Consider the following 21,405-nt stretch of genomic DNA (forward strand, 5'->3'; position numbering starts at 1 on the left):
CACATATTCCTTTCCATTATGGTTCGTTATAGGATAATGAATATAGTTCCCTGTGCTATACAGTAGGTCCTTGTTTATCTGTTCTATAGATAATAGTTTGCATCTGCTAATCCCAAACTCCCAATCCATCCCTACCCTTGGCAACCATGTCTGTTCTCTTTATCTATGAGTCTGCTTCTTTTGCGTATATGTCATATTTGTGTCATATTTTACATTCCATATGTAAATAATATCATATGGTATTTGTCTTTCTCTTTTTGACTTACTTCACTTAGTATGATAATCTCCAGGTCCATCCATGTGGTTGCAAATGGCATTATTTCATTCTTTTTTTATGGCTGGGTAGTATTTGTTGTATATATATACAACATCTTCTTTATCTATTCATCTATAGATGGACATTTATATAGGTTTTTTCCATGTCTTGGCTATTGTAAATAGTGCTGCTATGAACATAGGGGTGCATGTATCTTGTAGAATTAGTGTTTTGTCTGAGTATATGCCCAGGAGTAGGATTGCTAGATACAGCAATTCTATTTTTAGCTTTTTGAGGAACCTCCATACTGTCTTCCATAGTGGCTACACTAACGTACATGTCCACCAACAGTGTAGGAGGGTTACGTTTTCTCCATACTCCCTCCAACATTTGTTATTTGCAAACTTTTAATGATGGCCATTCTGACCAGTGTGAGGTGGTACCTCATTTTACTTTTGATTTGCATTTCTCTGATAATTAGGGATGATGAGCATCTTTTTGTGTGCTATTGGCCATCTGTATGTCTTCTTTGGAGAAATTTCTATTTAGGTCTTCTGCCCACTTTTTGACTGGGTTGTTTCTGTTTTTGTTATTGAGTTGTATGAGCTGTTTGTATATTTTGGAAATTAAGCCCCTGTCAGTTGCATCATTTGCAAATATTTTCTCCCAGTCCATAGGTTGTCTTTTTGTTCTGTTTATGGTTTCCTTTGCTGTGCAAAAGCTTGTAAGTTTGATTAGGCCCCATTTGTTTATTTTTTCTTTTATTTCTATTGCCTTGGTAGAGTGACCTAGGAAAACATTGTCACAATTTATGTCAGAGAATGTTTTGTCTATGTTCTGTTCCAGGAGTTTTGTGGTGTCATGTCTTATAGTTAAGTCTTTAAGCCATCTTGAGTTTATTTTTGTGTATGGTGTAAGAGTGTGTTCTAACTTCACTGATTTACATGCAGCTGGCCAGCTTTCGCAGCACGACTTGCTAAAGAGACTCTTTCCTCCACTGTATATTCTTGCCTCCTTTGCTGAAGATTAATTGACCATATGTGTGTGGGTTTATTTCTAAGCTCTCTTTTCTGTTCCACTGATCCGTATGTCTGTCTTTATGCTTAAAGTAACACTCTTAATTCATCACACTAAGACATCCACAGTCATATACCGAACATTTCAAAACAACCAATATGTAGGTTCACATTTGCCACTATGACTCCATTTAAAATCAATTAATATACGTAAGTCCTATGATTTCACACAAGATGAATCATGACACAAAAGAAATCACATCCCGACACCCACAGTATCCCGTTAGGTTGGGGGACAAAGAGTTACAGCAGGAAGTGAGGCAGCCACTTAGAGAAAGCAAGTCTTGGTGGAATTTCCCCTTTCTTGGTGCCATGAGTTTCTGTTGCAAGGGTATTTCACTCATCTAGGTTAGGACACAATAGTCCTGGCATGCTACTGCCTCAGTGGTTTCAGGGGTAAGCTTCCCTCCACCTTACCTATGGGAATACCCTTTCCTTGTGCCTTTGACCAGAGCTCCACCTTGGGCAGTGATAATAGCCTTACGATTCAATCCCCCCTCCTTAGCTCTCCTTGGCGTGAGGTGTGGAAGATAGTTGATTATATTAACAGTTAATTAAGACCTTTATAATTAGTGGTCTAATCATTTTATTAGATCATATGGCCTTGACCATGCAGCTCTGGGAAAACTGTTCAATTATTACGGCAGTTGTGACACTTGGGGATGGGTACTGCTGACAACACATGGCAGAGGAATATGCAAAAACACAAAGCAGTGTCATAGACCTCCAGTAAGTGGTTGCTGCCTCCTCAAAGGGTGTTACCCAGCTGGGTTAGCCAGTCACTGATAAAGGGAACTCCCCTTGGTTAGCTGCAAGTACAATCATGCAATCCTGCTGGCTACACCAGCAGGATGTACTGGTCTCATTCTATTAATAGTGAGGTTATTGAGTAGGAATCCCTGAGGCACTCACCTAGGATGTACTACTGGTGGTGAGAAACCACAGACACCTCCTACCAGAGCCAATGTTGTGGCTGGACCAGCCTGTGGTTATCATAATCATAGAATGCACCCGAGCAAGAAATCATTTGAGAGCTCTGAAGAACAACAGGTCCTGGAGGGTACAGGGCATACCTGAGGGCCACACAGTGAGTTAGATATATAGGCATGGAGCACGGACCTGGGGTTCTGTCTTTATTAGGGTTTGGGGGTGGGGGTGTGTCTATGGTTCTGTGAGTGCACTCTTTCTTGGCAAATTTTTTTTTTTTTTTTTTTTTTTTTTTGTGGTGTGCGGGCCTCTCACTGCTGTGGCCTCTCCCGTTGCGGAGCACAGGCTCCGGACGCACAACCTCAGCGGCCATGGCTCATGGGCCCAGCCGCTCCACGGCATGTGGGATCTTCCCGGACCGGGGCACAAACCCGTGTCCCCTGCATCGGCAGGCGGACTCTCAACCACTGCACCACCAGGGAAGCCCTTTCTTTGCAAATTTAAAGTATAAGAGCAGGAATTAGGGTGCAGAAGGGGAGAAGCAGGGTCAAATGGAGAGTCATCTAGGTTACCCAAAACTTTCTAAAGGGAAACTTCATGGGGTTTTTTTTTGTACTTCTAATGTGTTTCAGTGAAATACCTATCTAGAACTGACTGTGCAAATCTTAATTCTATAATCCATATATTGTCTGCCTTTGTAATTTGTATGATGGAGTCCCAAATAGCATGCTCTGACTTATCCAGTGTTGGTACACGACACACCTTTGAGGGCATGGACTTGTTTCCAGACTCCATGTGCTCAAGTCTCAGGTCTCCTATGGGATATTGGGTAGGACACTTAACCTCACTTAAATCATTGTATGTTCATCTGAAAAATGTGTATAATATATTGACAGCCTCATGGGGCTATTATGAAGCGTGAAGACGTTAACCTATATAAAAGGAGTGGCAATGTGCCATTGCAAGTGTTTTACAAGTGTTAGGTGGTGGCGGTGTTACTATCATCAAATTTACATGGAAGATAAAATAGGAAGTTTTAACAGATTCAGTTCATTGGCTGAATCCAATGAACTGAATGAACTAAGCAGGACCCAATCCCTGCTTATTCTTCAGGGGCAGACAAACATCTGCCCCAGAAGATACAGAGTTAAGGCCTATTAGCTGGATTAACCTGAGAATACACATCAAACCTGTGGGCATCACAGTTTCTCTCCTGAGTTTATTCCAGCCACCTCCAAATGGTCCACTTGCCTCTAATGTTAGCATCTTTAATACATTTTCTGCAAAACAGACACAATGATCTTTTAAAATATGCAATGTCTTGGGCTTCCCTGGTGGCGCAGTGGTTGAGAGGCCACAACAGTGAGAGGCCTGCGTACCGCAAAAAAAAAAAAAAAAAAAAAAAAAGCAATGTCTTTAGACTTCTGGGCTGCTAGTGACAGAGTACTTAGTACGCAACTGGCACTAATTCAGTCAAAGACAAGTAATAATGAACAAAATACGTCACGCCAGTATTTTCAGTCATGCACAACCAGGCAATTGCTTTTTGTTATGGGGGCACATAGAAATTATTATTTCCATAGAAATTATCTAAACTAAAGATCAGAAAGAGAAATAGGCTGAGAAACAAGTGAACGCTGTATCAATGATCTGTGAGAAAATACTAGTGATCGAATGTGTGTGGTTAAGACATAGAGAAAAATGGTAAAATATCTGAAGAAATAATTCTTGAAAATTTCTAAAATTTGGTGACAAAATTACTTTTTGTATCCAAGAATCTCAAAATCAAAGCAACATAAATATGAAGAAAATATGTAGGTACACAACAGAAAAACTTCAAAACCTAAACATGAGAAGAAAAATTTTAAAGCAGCCAGAGGGTTTTCTGAGGCTAAGCACAGAGGTGTGGTGGATCATCGACTCACATAAAAAACAAACAAACAAAAAAACCCAACAACAACAGCAAAAGAGCCGATTTAACTGGAGAAAATTGTCTTTAAAATATTATTAAAAGTTTCTGGATATTGTCTGTAGTGCATATCGTAAAGGGAAAAACACAGATTTGAGAAAATCTAAATTTTACTAACAGCCAGAGTCTGAAATATGAATGCATTACTTTCCCCTTCTCCCACCCCACAGATCTTTGCTGTGGGCATGCTAATCTGAGCAGATTCAAACCAGCAAATGGGTTCCATTCCCCCATTTCAGAATTTTGCATTTTTACCTCAGGAGGGGCAGGACATGGAATTTCTCATTTCTGCCCGCCCGGGGCCGCAGAAGCTCTTTCTTGCAGACACAGCAGTGAATATCCCCACCCAGATGGTACACATGGGATGGAAGCTCTACTCCAGGTACAGTTAAGTCAAAATTATTTGAGTCCTGATAAACCTCACAGTAGCTCACGGGGTGGAGTATCCACACAGGGAAGGGCAATCCAAGAAGACTAGCCATTACAGCCCCTACCCAGCATGTTTGCAGAGCATGCATGTCATTCCAGGAGAAGCAGGATACTGCCTGAACCCAGTTCCAGAGCAGTGATGCAGAGATTTTACCTGGGAAGGAGAGGCAGTTGGAACAGCTCCTCAGTTTTGCCTTGAGGAAGTGCATCAGAGCAGGGATAATTCAAGCCTAGCAGCATTATCAAAAACCGTGGAGACGGTATGTTCATGTTTCCACTCCAACACGTGAAGAGCCTTGAAATTGTCAGTCCCATCTTCACAAGAATGAAGAATATCTAACAAATAAAGTGAACAACTACACTTCTTGGATCTATCAGACAACTGAGGTTGTTAGGGGAGACAGTGATTAAAACTGCCCACCCTAGCCAGGCACCACAGTAACCATTTGCATGAGTTATTTTATGACAGGAGATCCTGGTAAGGAACATGGAGCTAACAAGCTACCACCAACCAGAAGAATTAGGGAAAGGTCAAAAGGAGAGAGGAGACTCCAGTCCATTATGTCCTACCAACCTCCCAGAATCCGCCTCACTGGAATCCATCTGGGCTAAGCGATGCACACGTCACCAGGAAGGGCCCTGAGTCAGGATGTTTGGCCAGAGACAACCCGGAAAATAATCCTATCGCCATAAAACCCCAGACTGCGAGCCACATGGCAGAGCAGTTCACCTGGGTTCCCTTACCCTCCTGCGCTTCACCCAGGTGCCCCTTCCCAATAAAGTCTCTTGCTTTGTCAGCATGCGTCTCCTCGGACGATTCATTTCCGAGTGCTAGACAAGAGCCTGCTCTCACGCCCTAGAAGGGGTCCCCCTTGCTGCAACAAGGTCACTGGGAAAACAATTGCCCCAAAAGAGGTGAATACAGAGAAACACAGCTTGCCAAGAGAAGAAGCTGCTAGAGCCAGAAACTGGTAGGTAAATATAATCAAACTGCTGGAGCTTGAGTATGGACTAGCTTGAGATTTAGAAACTCCCGTGAGCCTATTCTTAGGGGAAGTGCCAGACGTTCATGAGTTTTACCTCAAGGAGCCCCACCAAGTTCTCCTGATGACGGTCAGAGAAAAATCCCCTCGTGTTTCCAGCAGGGAGGGGGAAAAGGAGCCATTTTTAATATATCCAGAGCATACTGTTCTGTGCCTGTTCTTAAGAGAAATTACTCTGAGTTAATCTAACTCATGTAGGGGAAGGAAAACACTCAACTCCAAGCCTCCCTGTTTCTCACACCTACAGGAAACAAAAAGCTGAGAAGCACTTGAGAAGGATACATCCCAGGGGCACAGGTCAAGTAAAAGACTGATATGTAATCATAGACTGCTTCCCCTCCCCCCACACCTATTAACTCATTAACAGGATTCTTGCATAAAAGAGGATTACAGCTGAAAGAACTGCAAGATTTAGACTCTGAGGAGGAAATTCTAGGGAAACTCAAAGACAATCAAGAACAGAAAAACAAGCATATTAGAGGAAATTGATTTAGACACCTACAGGTATAGCAAACAGTGAACAGTGCAGTGAACATGCTAGCATAAGTCCTAGCAAGATAAACATAACCCTCTCACTGAAGTCCCAATAAATTATGTCTGGCTTTCAGCCAAAAATTACAATGTATTACAAGACAAGAAAAAATACAGTATGTAGAGACAAAGCAAGCAAGAGAACCAGACTTAAATATGACAGATTTTGGAATTATCAGACAGGAATTTTAAAATATGATTAATAGGCTAAAGGCTCTATTGCAAAAAAAAGGATGACACGCAAATACAAATGGACATTAGGAGAACAGAGATTAAAACTGTAGGAAAGGGACTTCCCTGGTGGTCCAGTGGTAAAGAATCTTCCTTCCAACCAGGGGACGAGGGTTCCATCCTTGGTCAGGGAACTAAGATCCCACATGCCGCAGGGCAACTAAGCCTGTGTGCCACAACTACTGAGCTCATGCACCTCAACTAGAGCCCACATGCCGAAAACTAGAGTGCCCACGCGTTATGGAACCCCCGCGCCACAACTACAGAACCCATGCGCCCTGGAGCCTATGCTCCACAACTAGAGAAGAGAAAACCCACATGCCACAACTAGAGAGAAGCCCGCACACCACACCAAAGAGCCCATGCGCTGAAATGAAAGATCCCACGTGCCGCAACTGAGACCCGACGCAGCCAAAAATAAATAAATAAATAAAAATAAAAATATATATATTAAAAAACCTCTAGGAAAGATCCTAAAGGAAAAGTTAATAGTTAAAAACACTACAGCAGGGATTTCCCTGGTGGCTCAGTGGTTGGGAATCTGCCTGCCAAAGCAAGGGACACAGGCTCAATCCCTGGTCCAGGAAAATCCTACATGCCGCAGAGCAACTAAGCCAGTGTGCCACAACTACTGAGCCTGCACTCTAGAGTCCACGAGCCACAACTACTGAAGCCCACATGCCTAGAGCCCGTGCTCTGCAACAAGAGAAGCCACCGCGATGAGAAGCCCACACACTGCAACAAGGAGTAGCCCCTGCTCACCGCAACTAGAGAAAGCCCATGCGCAGCAACAAAGACCCAATGCAGCCAAAAATAAATAAATAAAAAGTAAATTTATAAAAAAAAAAAGAACACTACAGCAGAAATGAAAATACCTTTGACGGGCTCCCAAGTAGCCTGGACACAGCAGAGGAACAATCAATGAACTTCAAGATGGAAACAGCAAATTGAAATGCAAGAGGAATAAAAGGAAAAAAAAACAGACAGAACACCCAAGGGATGTGTGGACAATTACAAAGGAAGCAACATATGTATAATGAGGATACCAGAAGAAGAAGGCAAAAACAAATGAAATATTTTAAATAATAATGGCTGAGTTTTTCAAAATTAGAGACAGACTCCCACCACAGATCCAGGAAGCCATCGGACACCAAGCCATATATAAATAAAACTATCTAGGAATATGCTGTTCAAACTTCCAGCATATAGAGTATTATTTGAAAGTACCTGAATTACCTTTAAGTGTATAGTGTACTCTGGGGCAACCACTAAAGCTTTAAAAATGATAATTGGTATATCAAGAGGAAAGAAAATGCAATCACATAAAATGCACAGTTAAAATTACACAAGGCAGGGCTTCCCTGGTGGCGCAGTGGTTGAGAGTCCGCCTGCCGATGCAGGGGACACTGGTTCATACCCTGGTCCAGGAAGATGCCACATGCCGCGTAGCGGCTGGGCCTGTGAACCATGGCTGCTGAGCCTGCGTGTCCGGAGCCTGTGCTCTGCAATGGGAGAGGCCACAACAGTGAGAGGCCCACGTACCGCAAAAAAAAAAAAAAAAAAATTTACACAAGGCAGGAAAAGAGAAGAATGAAAAAGTACAATGAATAAATATTTTAAAACGGCAGATATATGTGAATTATCTAAATATACCAATGAAAAAACAATCTCAGAGTGGATTAAAAAAAGACCCAAATATATGCTATCTATACAAAACCCCTTTGAATGTAGAAAGATATATTAAAAGTAAAGGGATGAAGGGAATTCCTGGTGGTCCAGTGGTTAAAATTCCACCTTCCAATGCAGGGCACATGGGTTCGATCCCTGGTTGGGGAACTACGATCTCACATGCCACAGGGCAACTAAGCCTGTGCACCGCAACTACTGAGCCCGCATACTCTGGAGCCTGTGTGCCACAAATAGAGAGAAGCCTGCGAGCCGCAACGAAGAGAACACGCACCACAACGAAGGGTCTGGCATGCCGCAACTAAGCCAAATAAATAAATAAAATTTTAAAAGCCATTAAAAAAAAAACAAAACAAAAGTAAACTACAGTAGCTTTATTACTTTCAGACAAAGCTGAATTAACAAAAGGAAAATTATCAGGAATAAAGAGGAGCATTACATAATGGTAAAGGGGTAGATTCAGCAGAAGATAGAACAAGGCTTAAGAGTATGTGTTTAAAAACAGATCAAAATAGGAGGCAAGAACTGGGACTTCCCTGGTGGCACAGTGGTTAGGAATCTGCCTGCCAGTGCAGAGGACATGGGTTTGAGCCCTGGTCCAGGAAGATCCCACATGCCGCAGAGTGACTAAGCCCATGCACCACAACTACTAAGCCTGCTTCACAACAAGAGAAGCCACAGCAATGAGAAGCCCGAGCACCGCAATGCTGAGTAGCCCCCACTTGCCACAACAAGAGAAGGTCCACGTGCAGCAATAAAGACCCAACGCAACCAAAAATAAATAATTTTTTTAAAAAAGAACTGAAAACAATTATAGTTTGAGATTTCAACAAACTTCCATTTGTACTTAATGGATTCATCAGTCGAAACAAGGACACAGTTGAACTGAGCAGCACCATCAATCAATGGGATCTAATCAACGTTTATAGAATACTTTATTCTACAACAGCAGAATACACATTTTTAAGCTCAGATGGCACTTTGATTGAGATAGACAACATTGTGGGTCACAATGCACAATTCAAAAGACAATGAAGCTAGAATTAATTAAAAAAACAGCCAGAAATATCAAAACATTTGCAGACTGAACAACACACTTCTAAATAACATTTACATCAAAAGAGTCCCAGATAATTTTAAAATATTTTGAACTAAAAGAGAATGGAAATACAACTTCTTTTTCTGTTTACAGGGTAAACAGTGAGTACCACTGTTCACAGCAACTCAATTGAATCAGATTTGTTCTCCCAACGACTGTGCATATGACTTTTGCATAATGAATATAATGTTCACACTAAATGCACTGGTGACCCTGAGACAATAAAAGTCTTGCAGAAAACATTGTTTGGCTTCTTTCCTGAAGAGGCAATTCACTAACAATTGTATATCTTTTATACACTGGCCAGAAGACAGTAAGAGAAAATAGGAACATGAGGTATTTTAACTACCCAAATGTATCCTCTAACATGTTTACATAATGATAGTTTTTACATAAAAAGTGCATAATTCCCACTACTCTCATGTTGGATTCCAATACAATTAAATTGAAGGTCCTCTTTGGGGAGAAAAGTTTTCCTCATCCATTACCTTCACAGGATGTTTTTCCTGTGTAAATTTCGAACACCCACTGAGTAGTCTGGTGGAAAGACTGTTCATAAGTGATTAATTTCAAGGATTTACCTCTTGTGTGAGTCCTCTAATGTCCAATGAGGGCTGAAATCTGGTTGAAACACTATCCATACACAATGCACATGAGGGACTTCTCTGGGAGTTTTGTTGATTGATGGTTGATTTCTCGAAGAGAAAATTTCCAGGTTTATTATATTCATTGATCTTCCCCTGAGTTCTCTGATGCTGCACTTCCAGTCAAAGTTTCCCATATCCATTACATTCATAGAGTTTCTCAGTCTGATGTGTCCTAAGACCTGACTTCTGGCTAAAAGCTTTCCCATATTCATCATGAATGGGATTTCCCTGTGTGACTTCTCTGATGTGTTCTTAGGCCTGGGTTGCTGCTTTAAGTTTTCTAAAGTTTACTACGTTGATAAGGTTTCTCCCACGTGGGGACTGTCTGATGTACTCTGAGGTTCAGTTTATAGGGGAAAACTTTCTCACGTTCATTACTAATAGGATTTCTCCCCAGTGTGAGTTCTCTGAAATCTTTAGGACTGGCATCTAGTTAAAGCTTTCTCACATTCAACCCATTCATTGGGTTTCTCCTCCGTGAATTCGCTGATGCAGAGGTAGATGAGAATTTTCACAGAAGGGTTTTCCACACTTACTACACTGTTAAGGTTTCTGTTCTGTGTGAATTTTGATGCCGAGTGAGGTGAGACTTCCTAGAGAGACATTTTCCACATTTATTACACTCATAGGGTTTCTCCCCTGTGTGATTTCTCTGATGTCTTTTTAGGGTTGACTTATGGCTAAAAGCTTTCCCACACTCACTACATTCATAAGGTTTCTCCCCTGTATGAGTTCTCTGATGTTCTCTGAGGTTTGACATGTGGGTAAAAGTTTTCTCACATTCATTACATGCATAAGGTCTCTCCCCACTATGAGTTCTCTGATGTCCAGTGAGGTATGACTTCCTATAGAAAAGTATTCCACACTCATTACATTCATAGGGTTTCTCCCCTGTGTGAATTCGCTGATGCACAACGAGGTACGACTTCCTACAGATAGATTTTCCACACTCACTACATTCATAGCGTTTTGCCCCTGTGTGACTACTCTGATGCTCAGTGAGGTGAAACTTTGTATAGAAGACTTTTCCACATTTATTACACTCATAGGGTTTCTCACCTGTGTGACTTCTCTGATGTCTTTTTATGGTTGACTTATGGCTAAAAGCTTTCCCGCACTCACTACATTCGTACGGTTTCTCCCCTGTATGAGTTCTCTGATGATCTCTGAGGTGTGACGTGTGGGTAAAAGTTTTCTCACATTCATTACATGCATAAGGTCTCTCCCCAGTATGAGTTCTCTGATGTCCAATAAGGTAATACTTCCTAGAGAAGGATTTTCCACATTCTTTACATCCATAGGGTTTCACCCTTATTTGAGTTGTCTGATGTACACTAAAGGTAGACTGAGCAGGCGAGGTTTGCCAAAATATGGTATCATGATGGAAGCTCCCTTTTGTGTCACACTTCTGGGGAATGGTAAGGGCTGCATCAGGGCTTAAGTTTCCTCCAATTTCAAAGGTCTTTATTTCTGAGTGAGTGCTTTGATGTTCTCTGCAGTGTAACTCCTGGAGGAAAGTTTTCTCAACTGTGTCTTTATTCTGAAGTTGAGCAAAAAAGTCTTCCTGCAAGTATTTTCCTTGATTTGCCAGACTTTTCTCTAAGAGGTTATCAAGTTTGCTGTCTTATAAAATAAAGAAAATTAAAATGTCTTATGAACATTAAACACATTTCTTATAGGATGCAGCCTTTATATATATGTGCTATATTGTATTTAATTATTTGCTTTCTAGGCACCAAGTCTCCCTGAAATAAACATTCCAAATGTTTATACTATTCCTATACTCCTTGAGAAAAAAGGACAACAAAATTATGATGATTATTACTATATAGTTGGCATTTTAAAAATAAGGAAATGAATGGTAAATAGATAATAGGACTCTCTAAAGTGGTTCACTCAGGAAATCTGAAAATGAGAGACTGGGATGACTGATTATGAGCAGTAGGTAGAATTGTAAGAAAAATCAGTTAACAAGGGTTTTCAAATGATAGATCAAAGAAGGGATTGGACTGAGGAAGAATAACAATGTCCAGGTCCTTATACTTCCAACTAGAGATTACAGTGGGAAGTCTACAAGCTTCCGGCTGGAGTCCCCCCTTTTCTATTCTAAACACATGAACACTAAAATAAATTTATAATTGCACTAATTTTCTCCTGATTATAGAAACAATTCTATAGCTCAAGCTCAAATCCTCCTGGAGTTATTCACAGAAATACAAATGTACAAGAAGTGTAAAAGTGATGAGAGGTAAAACCATAGTTTGACCTAGAATGAATTCACTTCTATATGCTGGCTCTAATGCCTTAGTTTACTATACCAGGGTTGTTCAACAACAAACCTCTCTTGAACATCAAATCATAAGTTTCCACTTTCACTATGATTACTCACTCTCTTGAAACTAGTCTTAACCATGACTAATCTCTATATAAGCACCCCACCTACTTCTCAACATACTTAGTTTCTATTAGCTGAGATCCTTAAATAGCATGTTTCAACCTGTTTCCAAAAGCCTATTTAGAAATACCCTTTTTATTCATTTCACATAAAAGTTTCTTTCATATGTGTGACTCATCTTACTTAGGCTATTTTAACCTTTGATGTAAAATGTCAGCCCTATGCTAAAACCTAAGGTGGCACTGAACACACTACTCTAAATACAACAGAAAACAGGAGTTAAGTGGCATCATTCTGGAAAACAACTTTTTTTTTTTAACAACTCCAGGCACATTAGATATTCTAGCTACCATTTCACAACTCCATATGTCTGGCCAGGCTATTTGTCTCCATAGTCTGGCCAGGCTATTTGTCTCCTATCAGTGGTTCCTTATCTACAATAATATTTTTCAGTTTCAACATTTATCTTCTACTCACAATCCTTTCTCTAAGTAACTCTATATCCCAATTTAAGGATTAAAGATTAATCTAGATATCTTTTGAGGCAATACTATTCTCTAAACTTGACCAAGAAAATACCTTCTTAGAGCTCCCCAACACTAATTTACACTCTCACAATAAGTACTGCCTATACCATTCATCTTAACAATGAATAGATGGAGAGCACATGTGCACATTGAGGCACACACATTTTTAAGCAAATTATTATCACTTAAATCAGGATTCATCTTAAAATTAATGGCATGCTGACAGTTTTTTAGCTACCCCTAAATTAATGGTTCCTCTTTCAACTGATACCTTCTTAGAGCCTATAAAATATATTTCATGCAGCTTTGTGCTCCTAAATCTGAAACAGAACTCTCATTCTCTGATTATTTTTGCACTCCTCTGTGATATGATATAAATTAGTAGTCCTTAAAAATGCAGTATGGAACTTCGCTGGTGGTGAAGTGGTTAAGAATCTGCCTGCCAATGCAGGGGAAAAGGGTTTGAGCCCTGGTCCAGGAAGATCCCACATGCTGCAGAGCAACTAAGCCTGTGCGCCACAACTACTGAGCCTGCACTCTAGAGCCCATGAGCCACAACTACTGAAGCCCATGTGCCTAGAGCCTGTGCTCTGCAACAAGAGAAGCCAGTGCACCACAATGAAGTGTAGCTCCCGCCCACTGCAACTAGAGAAAGCCTGTGTGCACAGCAACAAAGACCCAACGCAGCCAAAAAAAAAAATATATATATATATATTTTTTTAAATGCAGTATGTTTCAGAGCTACCCAGACCACTCTCAGTTACACTGGCTTAGTCAAAGAAATTTGACTGCTGCATCAATAAGTATGAAATATCTCTCTCCAACCTTATGGTCAATCCAATGTAACTACACAATATTAATTATATATAATGTCCCAGAAGAGGCAGGAATAAAGTAGGGAATATTCTTTTCTGGTGCATTATAATACACCAAATAATTTACCCACACACATTCATTTTGAGTACATCTTAATTTTTGTATGTGTGTATGTTTTAACATTCTGTTCCAAATAACAAGATACTATTCAGTTTTTTGTTTCTGACCATTATTTATATGGCATTTTTCTACCAATAGACTTTTGCTGCTTGATTTCATATGCATAATTTTCATTTTAGCTTCATAGACCATGGTTGTCCTGCAGTGTGTAATATTCCATTGTATTATTATATCATGATTTAACTTTAAGTTCACATGTAAATTAGTATTGAGGTTCCTTCCAAAATTGGCCTTTTTACAAATGTTGTATGCAAAGTATCTTATTTTGTTTCCCAGTGAAAATGTACAGGAAACTCTAGAAGATAAACCTGGGAGTGAAACTACTGAGTCATGGGGAACAGGTATGTTAAAATTTAAAGAAAATGCTAATCTGTTTTCCCAAATACCAAGTAATACCGCTCCTGCCTTGCTGATGATTCCCTGCATATCATCATACTCTTGGAATCATAAAACTTCTCCATGTTTGAAAATTGAGTGGGAAGAACATCATACTACAGTGTGATCTGATCTGAATTTGTGCTTCCCAGAGTAAGCTTTTTTCATCTATGCCATTCATCCCCTTCTTTGAGAAATGCCTCTTTATGGACTTTGACTCTTTTTTAAATGGGTTGCTTACCTTTTTACTAACAATTTTAGTAGTTTAATATTTAACATACATTTGAGTCCCAAGTTTTTGTCTCAGGTACTGAATCAGGAAATAAAATATTTTAAATATCTGCTCTCAGAGAGCTTATATTCCAGTGGAAAGAGACAGAGGGAAAAATTCATACTTCACAATAGTATATTAGGTGTTGAGTGGTTGGCAGAAAAATGAAACAGAAAAAAGGAGGAAATAAGACTATTTGACACAGGAGTGACATTTAAAATACGATAGTCATGGAAGGCCATACTAAGGAGATATCTGTCTTAAGAGCTGAATTCCTTATGTATTATAGAAATAAATTCTTTCTGAGGTATATTTATAACAAATATCATTTCCCACTGTTTGATTTGTCTCCTCATGGTTATAAAAATATGGAACTTAGCATAAATATACATACAACTATTCTGTCCATGATAAGAAATAGTACAGAGTGACCACCCATGGAATTATCATTCTCATAAAGAAACAGAATATGACTGGATCAGAAAAACATCAGGTCTTTCTTAAGCACAAGTTTCTGCATCATTACACGTCACATCACTCATAAAATTTATAGTAATTAATTACTCTCATTTCTGTGCTGTTTTACAACTCTCTTTTAGAGGCCTTAAGAATTTGGATGTTTAGAAAAAATATATTCAATATCGGAAAAGTAAGATGTAACAAAAGTAATGAGATGTAATCCTGATGTTTTTCACATCTTGAAAAGCTAGGAAGCCAAATACATAACTTACAGCTGACAAATCAAGTAACGGTCACAATGATATTGAAGAGGTAAAAACTAAGAGAGATTATAAAAGAAACTAAAGTTGGGTGTTAAAATATGGGAAGGAAGAGAAAGTAAGCATTTTAATTTCATAACTGTTTACACATCAGGTGATTACTAGACATTGCCTAAATAAATGGATCATTAAGCAATTGCATGAGATTATAAATTTTTATGGTCACACCTTAAGCCAAAGTACAACCTAACTACGTTATTAGGAGAAAAACACTTATTCTAAAAAGAAAAGAAAGCAGGGCTATTACTGAAGAGCTTCTGTAACATTATACACAGAAACAGCATTTAGAAGTAACTGCCGATCAATATGAATGGGCTAATGTAAACTATTAAAAGAAAATGCTATTAGACTGTATTTGAGACATACCTAAAATTAATTTGGAAAATCAGAAATATAAAGTGGTAAATTAAGAAAACATATAAAAATAATTCAGGATTCACTAATCTCAGTCAAGGCTGAATTCAATTTTTCAAAGTTAAATTCAAGGTTTAATATCATGCCAAAAAAAATCTCATGAGTATTTTTTGAAATTTGATCAGCTCATTATTAAAACATGTCATAAAGGTGCTGTAATCAATATGAAATGGTCTAGTGTAGAGATATTAAAGAGGCCACAGAAACAACAGAGAAACCAGGACCAAATACATGATTTACTGACTCTTGACTTCTAAAGTAACAATGCATAAAACTGAAGAAAATTCCCCATGTGAATGACTGCTAAATTGCATGTTTGAATGGAAATGTTTATATCATTTATATTTAGAACAATCATCTATGTATTTGGGTTTGTACTGTATCTTGAAGCTTACTATTTGTAAGATGAGAAAATCAATGTGCTAATATTCCATCCCTTTCCTTACACACTCATTTACATCATATTTGGTATACTCTTTACACACTTCAAGATATAAGTCCTCACAAAGAAAAGTGTTTAAACTATTTCACAGTGTCCACCTCTAACTGACCATTTTGGATCTAACTTCCCCTGGAGTTGTGTCTAAAGTACTCAACTCACCTGCATGGCTCTTGTTTAGAAATTCTTCCTCTAATAACAATGGATCATCTTGCTCCAACTTGATGATTACATCCGGTTTTGTAAAATAATACCCTGTAAATGGGAAATAATATGGCATTTAGATCAGCTGAACTGGCTTTAATGCACATGAATGTGAAGGAAGGAATAGTTATAGGAGTAGCAAAGTTATGGTGCTCATTTGACCTTTCCTTTGGAGAGGAAACTACAATATAGTTTTTTTCTGAATCTAAAAAGGAATTGATCTCATTAAAGCCCTGAATCATAAGGATACATAACATTGAGTCTACATGTACAGAGGTTTAAATGAGGCTCTGCACAGGAACTTCCAATCATGACCATCATGGTGTAAGAGGAATAATGGTACAAGCCAATCAACTGGAAACCATACAAAATCAATAAAATAATGACCTTTAGGGATTACACATGAGACAATGGCACTGGAAAACAAGGACCTCTGAGAGAAGGGAAAGAAACAGAATTTCTAGGTTATGGTACAGAAAGAAGACGCCAAATCACAGCCTGCTGAACTACAGAATGCAAAGTTCAGAGTTCAGGAAAGCCAAAACAATTAGAATTTCTGGAGTAAAATATTTCAGAGGAAAGAGGTATGCTGAGAGAGAGGCAGGAAGCTCTAACAGAAAGGTCACCTTGAGTAAAATTTGTACATTCATATAAGAAAGCTTCCAACAATGCAGGAAAAAGAACCCAAACACAATAGGTGGAAAAATTCCCAAGCATACACAGAGACAGGATGTTTGGAAAGAGTGGAAAGATCTTCTACTATGTGAGGTATTAGATGCTCTGTATCCAAGAGTATTATTGTCCTACTACTATGACCAAGTTAGTCTTAAAGAATGCTCTAGACCTGAAATAACAAGCAAATACTGAGTTAATTTAAATGATTTACTTGAATTAAATTACATTAGGGGTTTCCCTGGTGGCGCAGTGGTTGAGAGTCCACCTGCCGACGCAGGGGACACGGGTTCGTGCCCCGGTCCGGGAAGATCCCACATGCCGCAGAACGGCTAGGCCTGTGAGCCATGGCCGCTGAGTCTGCGCCTCTGGAGCCTGTGCTCCGCAACGGGAGAGGCCACAACAGTGAGAGGCCTGCGTACCGCAAAAAAAAAAAAAAAAAAATTACATTAGAAGCAAGCACTGAAAGGATTAAAATTATTCTCAACTAATTTACTACTCCCCCAAAAAATGCCCCAAAGAATTTAAACAAATATCACAAAATCTAGCAGTCAACAATGCAAAAGTCACAATATGTAGCACACTATCAAAAATGACTAAGTATGGGGCGGGGAGCAGGAGACAAGATGGCGGAGTAGAAGAACTTGAGCTCACCTCCTCTCATGAAAACATCAAAATCACAACTGCAATCAACCATTGACAAAAAAGACTTGAACCTACCAAACAAGATATTCTACACCCAAAGACAAAGAAGAAGCCAAAACGAGACGGTTGGAGGGGAGCTTCTGTGATATAATCAAATCCCATGCTCACTGAGTAGGTGGCCTACAAACTGGAAAATAATTATATCACAGAGGTTTTCCCACAGGAGTGAGAATTCTGAGCCCCACGTCAGGCTCCCAAGTCTGTGGGTCTGGCATCAGGAGGAGGCGCTGCCAGAGCATTTGGCTTTGAACACTAGTGGGGCTTGAGTGCAGGAGCTCCAAAGGACTGGAGGAAACAGAGATTCCATTCTTGGAGGACACACACAAGGTTTCACGTGCACTAGGAACCAGGGCAAAGCAGTGACTCCATAGGAGCCTGTGCCAGACATAGCTGTGGGTCTTGGAGGGTTTCTTGGAGAAGAGGGGGTTGGCCGTGGCTGTCTGTGGGGGCAAGTACACTGCTGGCGGAGGCCTCAAGAAATAATCATCACCATCAGCTCTTCGGGAGATCGTCATCTTGGCACCGACAGCTGGCCCCAACCAACAGCCTACAGGCTCCAGTGCAGGGATGCCTCGGGCCAAACAACTAACAAGGTGGGAACACAGCCTCACCCACCAGCAGACAGGCTGCCTACAGTCTTCCTAACCCCACAGCTGCCTCTAAACAAACCCCCTGACAAGGCCCTGACCACCAGAGGGACAAGACCCAGCTCCACCCACCAGTGGGCAGGCACCAGTCTCTCCAACCAGGAAGCCTACACAAGTCTCTGGAGCAACCTCACCGACCAGGGGGCAGACACCAGAAGCAAAAGGAACTACAGTCCTGCAAACTGAGGAATGGAGACCACAAACACAGAAAGTTAGATAAAATAAGACAGCAGAGAAGTATGGCCCAGACAAAGGAAGAAGATAAAACCACAGAATAACAACTAAGTGAAATAGAGATAGCCAACGTAACTGGAAAAGAATACAGAGTAATGATAATAAAGATGATCCAAGATCTTGGGAAAATGAGGCACAGATGAAGAAGATAGAAGAAATGTTTAATAATGCACTAGAAGCTTTGAGAAGGGAGTTGAACAATACAATAACTGAAATATAAATACATGAGAAGGAATCAATAGCAGGAAAAATGAGGCAGACTAACAAATAAGTGAGCTGGAAGACAGATTGTTGGAAATCACTGCTGCAGAACAGATAAAGAAAAAAGAATGCAAAGAAATGAGAACAGTCTAAGAGACCTCTGGGACAACATTATATGCACCAATATTCGCATTATAGGGGTTCCAGAAGAAGAGAGAAAGGGCCTGAGAAAATATTTGAAGAGATAATAACTGAAGATTTCCCTAACATGGGAAAGGAAACAGTCACCCAAGTCCAGGAACTGCAGAGGCCCAGTCAGGAAAAACCCAAGGAGGAACACACTGAGACACACATTAATCAAACTGACAAAATTAAAGACAATGAGAAAGTATTAACAGCAACAAGGATAAGCAACAAATAACATACAACAAAATTCCCATAAAGTTATGAGCTGATTTTTCAGCAGAAACTCTGCAGGCCAGAAGGGAGTGGTACGATATACTGAAAGCGATGAAAGGGAAGAATCTACAACCAAGAATCCTCTACCCAGCAAGGCTCTCGTTCAGATTCAATGGAGAAATCAAAAGCTTTACAGACAAGCAAAACCTGAGAGAATCAGCACCGCCAAACTACCTTTACAACAAATGCTAAAGGAACTTCTCCAGATGGAAAGAAAAAGTCACAACTAGAAACAAGAAACAAGAAAATTATTAATGGAAAAGTTCACTGGTAAAGGCAAACAGTAAAGGTAGGAAATCATCCACACAGAAATGATATCAAAGCCAGCAACTGTGAGAAGAGGATGGTACAAATGTAGGATATTGGAAATGCATTTGAAATTAAAAGACCAGCAGCTTAAAACAATCTTGTTTATATACAGACTTCTATATCAAAACCTCATGGTAACCATAAACTGAAAATCTACAATAGAGACACACACACAAAAGAAGACAAAGCAAGGCAAACACAACTCTAAAGATAGTCATCAAATCACCAAAGAGAAAAGAGGAAGGGAAGAAAAAAGCCCCACAAACACAAATTCAAAACAATTAACAAAATGGCAATAAGAACATACATATAGATATGCTCCACCCAAAAGACTTACAGGCTGGCTGAATGGATACAAAAACAAGACCCATATATATGCTGTCTACAAAAAACCCACTTCAGACCTAGGGACACATACAGACTGAAAGTGAAGGAATGGAAAAAGATATTCCAAGCAAATGGAAATCAAAAGAAAGCTGGAGTACCAATCTTCTTATCAGACAAAATAGTCTTTAAAATAAAGACTGTTACAAAAAGACAAATAAGGACACTGAATAATGATCAAGGGATTAATCCAAGAAGAAGATATAAAAATTATAAATATATATGCCCTAACATAGGAGCAACTTGATATATAAGGCAAATACTAACAGCCATAAAAGGAGAAATCAACAGTAACACATAATAGTGGGAGATTTCAATGCCACTATTATTAAACCCCACCTTCAAAGGACAGATCAACCACACAGAAAATCACTAAGGAAACACAAGTCTTAAATGACTTCGTTGATATTTATAAGACATTTCCATCTCACAGCAGAATACACATTCTTCTCAAGGGCACACAGAACAATCTCCAGGATAGATCACATCTTGGGTCACAAATCAAGCCTCTGAAAATTTAAGAAGATTTACATCATAGCAAGCATCTCCTCCAACCACAGTGCTATGAGATTAGAAATCCACTACAAGGAAAAAAACTGTAAAAAACACAAACACATGGAGGATAAACGATATATTACTAAACAACCAATGGATCACTGAAGAAATCAAAGAGGAAATAAAAAATACTTTGACACAAATGAAAATGAAAACATGACGATCTGAAACGTGGGAGGCAGCAAAAGCAGTTCTAAGGGGGAAGTTCATAGCAATACAACCTTACCACAGGAAAGGAAAATCTCAAATATTAACAACCTAATATTACACCAAAAGCAACTAGAGAAAGAACAAACAAATTCCAAAGGTAGCATAAGGAAAGAAATAATAAAGATTAGAGCAGAAATAAATGAAGGAGAGATTGAGAAAACAATAGAAAAGGTCAATGAAACTAAAAGCTGGTTCTCTGAAAAGATAAAAAATTGGTAAACCTTTAGCCAGACTCATCAAGAAAAAAAGGGAGAGGGCTCAAATCAATAAAATTAGAAAAGAAAAAGGAGTTACAACTCATACCATAGAAACACAAAGGATCTATAAGAGACTACTACAAGCAACTATATGCCAATAAAATGGACAACCTAGAAGTAATGGACAAATTCTTAGAAAGGTACAATCTCCCAAGACTGAACCAGGAAGAAATAGAAAATATAAACAGACCAATCACAAGTACTGAAATTGAAACTGTGGTTAAAAAATTTCCAAGAAACAAAAGTCCAGGACCAGATGGCTTCACAGGCGAATTCCATCAACATTTAGAGAAGAGATAACACCTATCCTTCCGGAACTCTTCCAAAAATTGCAGAGGAGGGAATACTCCCAAACTTGTTCTATGAGGCCACCATCACCCCGATACCAAAATGAGACAAAGACACCAAAAAAAAGAAAATTACAGGCCAATATCACTGATGAACATAGATGCAAAAATACTCAACAAAATACTAAAAA

At 39.4% G+C, this 21,405-nt stretch overlaps 1 protein-coding gene across 1 annotated transcript in view; it reads right to left on the reverse strand.

The window, feature by feature from the left end:
* Positions 1-9,066: 9,066 nt before the first annotated feature.
* LOC132522682 (zinc finger protein 25-like) overlaps positions 9,067-21,405 on the reverse strand; it is a 29,161-nt gene continuing 16,822 nt past the window's right edge. The window contains exons 4-5 of the mRNA XM_060153231.1: positions 16,253-16,345; positions 9,067-11,517 (exon numbers count right to left, since the gene is read on the reverse strand). Coding sequence (XP_060009214.1) covers positions 10,430-11,517; positions 16,253-16,345 — 1,181 coding nt within the window. The 3' untranslated portion in view covers positions 9,067-10,429. The remainder of the gene's footprint in view (positions 11,518-16,252; positions 16,346-21,405) is intronic.

This window comes from Lagenorhynchus albirostris, chromosome 7 (genome assembly GCF_949774975.1).
Source record: "Lagenorhynchus albirostris chromosome 7, mLagAlb1.1, whole genome shotgun sequence".
Taxonomy (NCBI): domain Eukaryota; kingdom Metazoa; phylum Chordata; class Mammalia; order Artiodactyla; family Delphinidae; genus Lagenorhynchus; species Lagenorhynchus albirostris.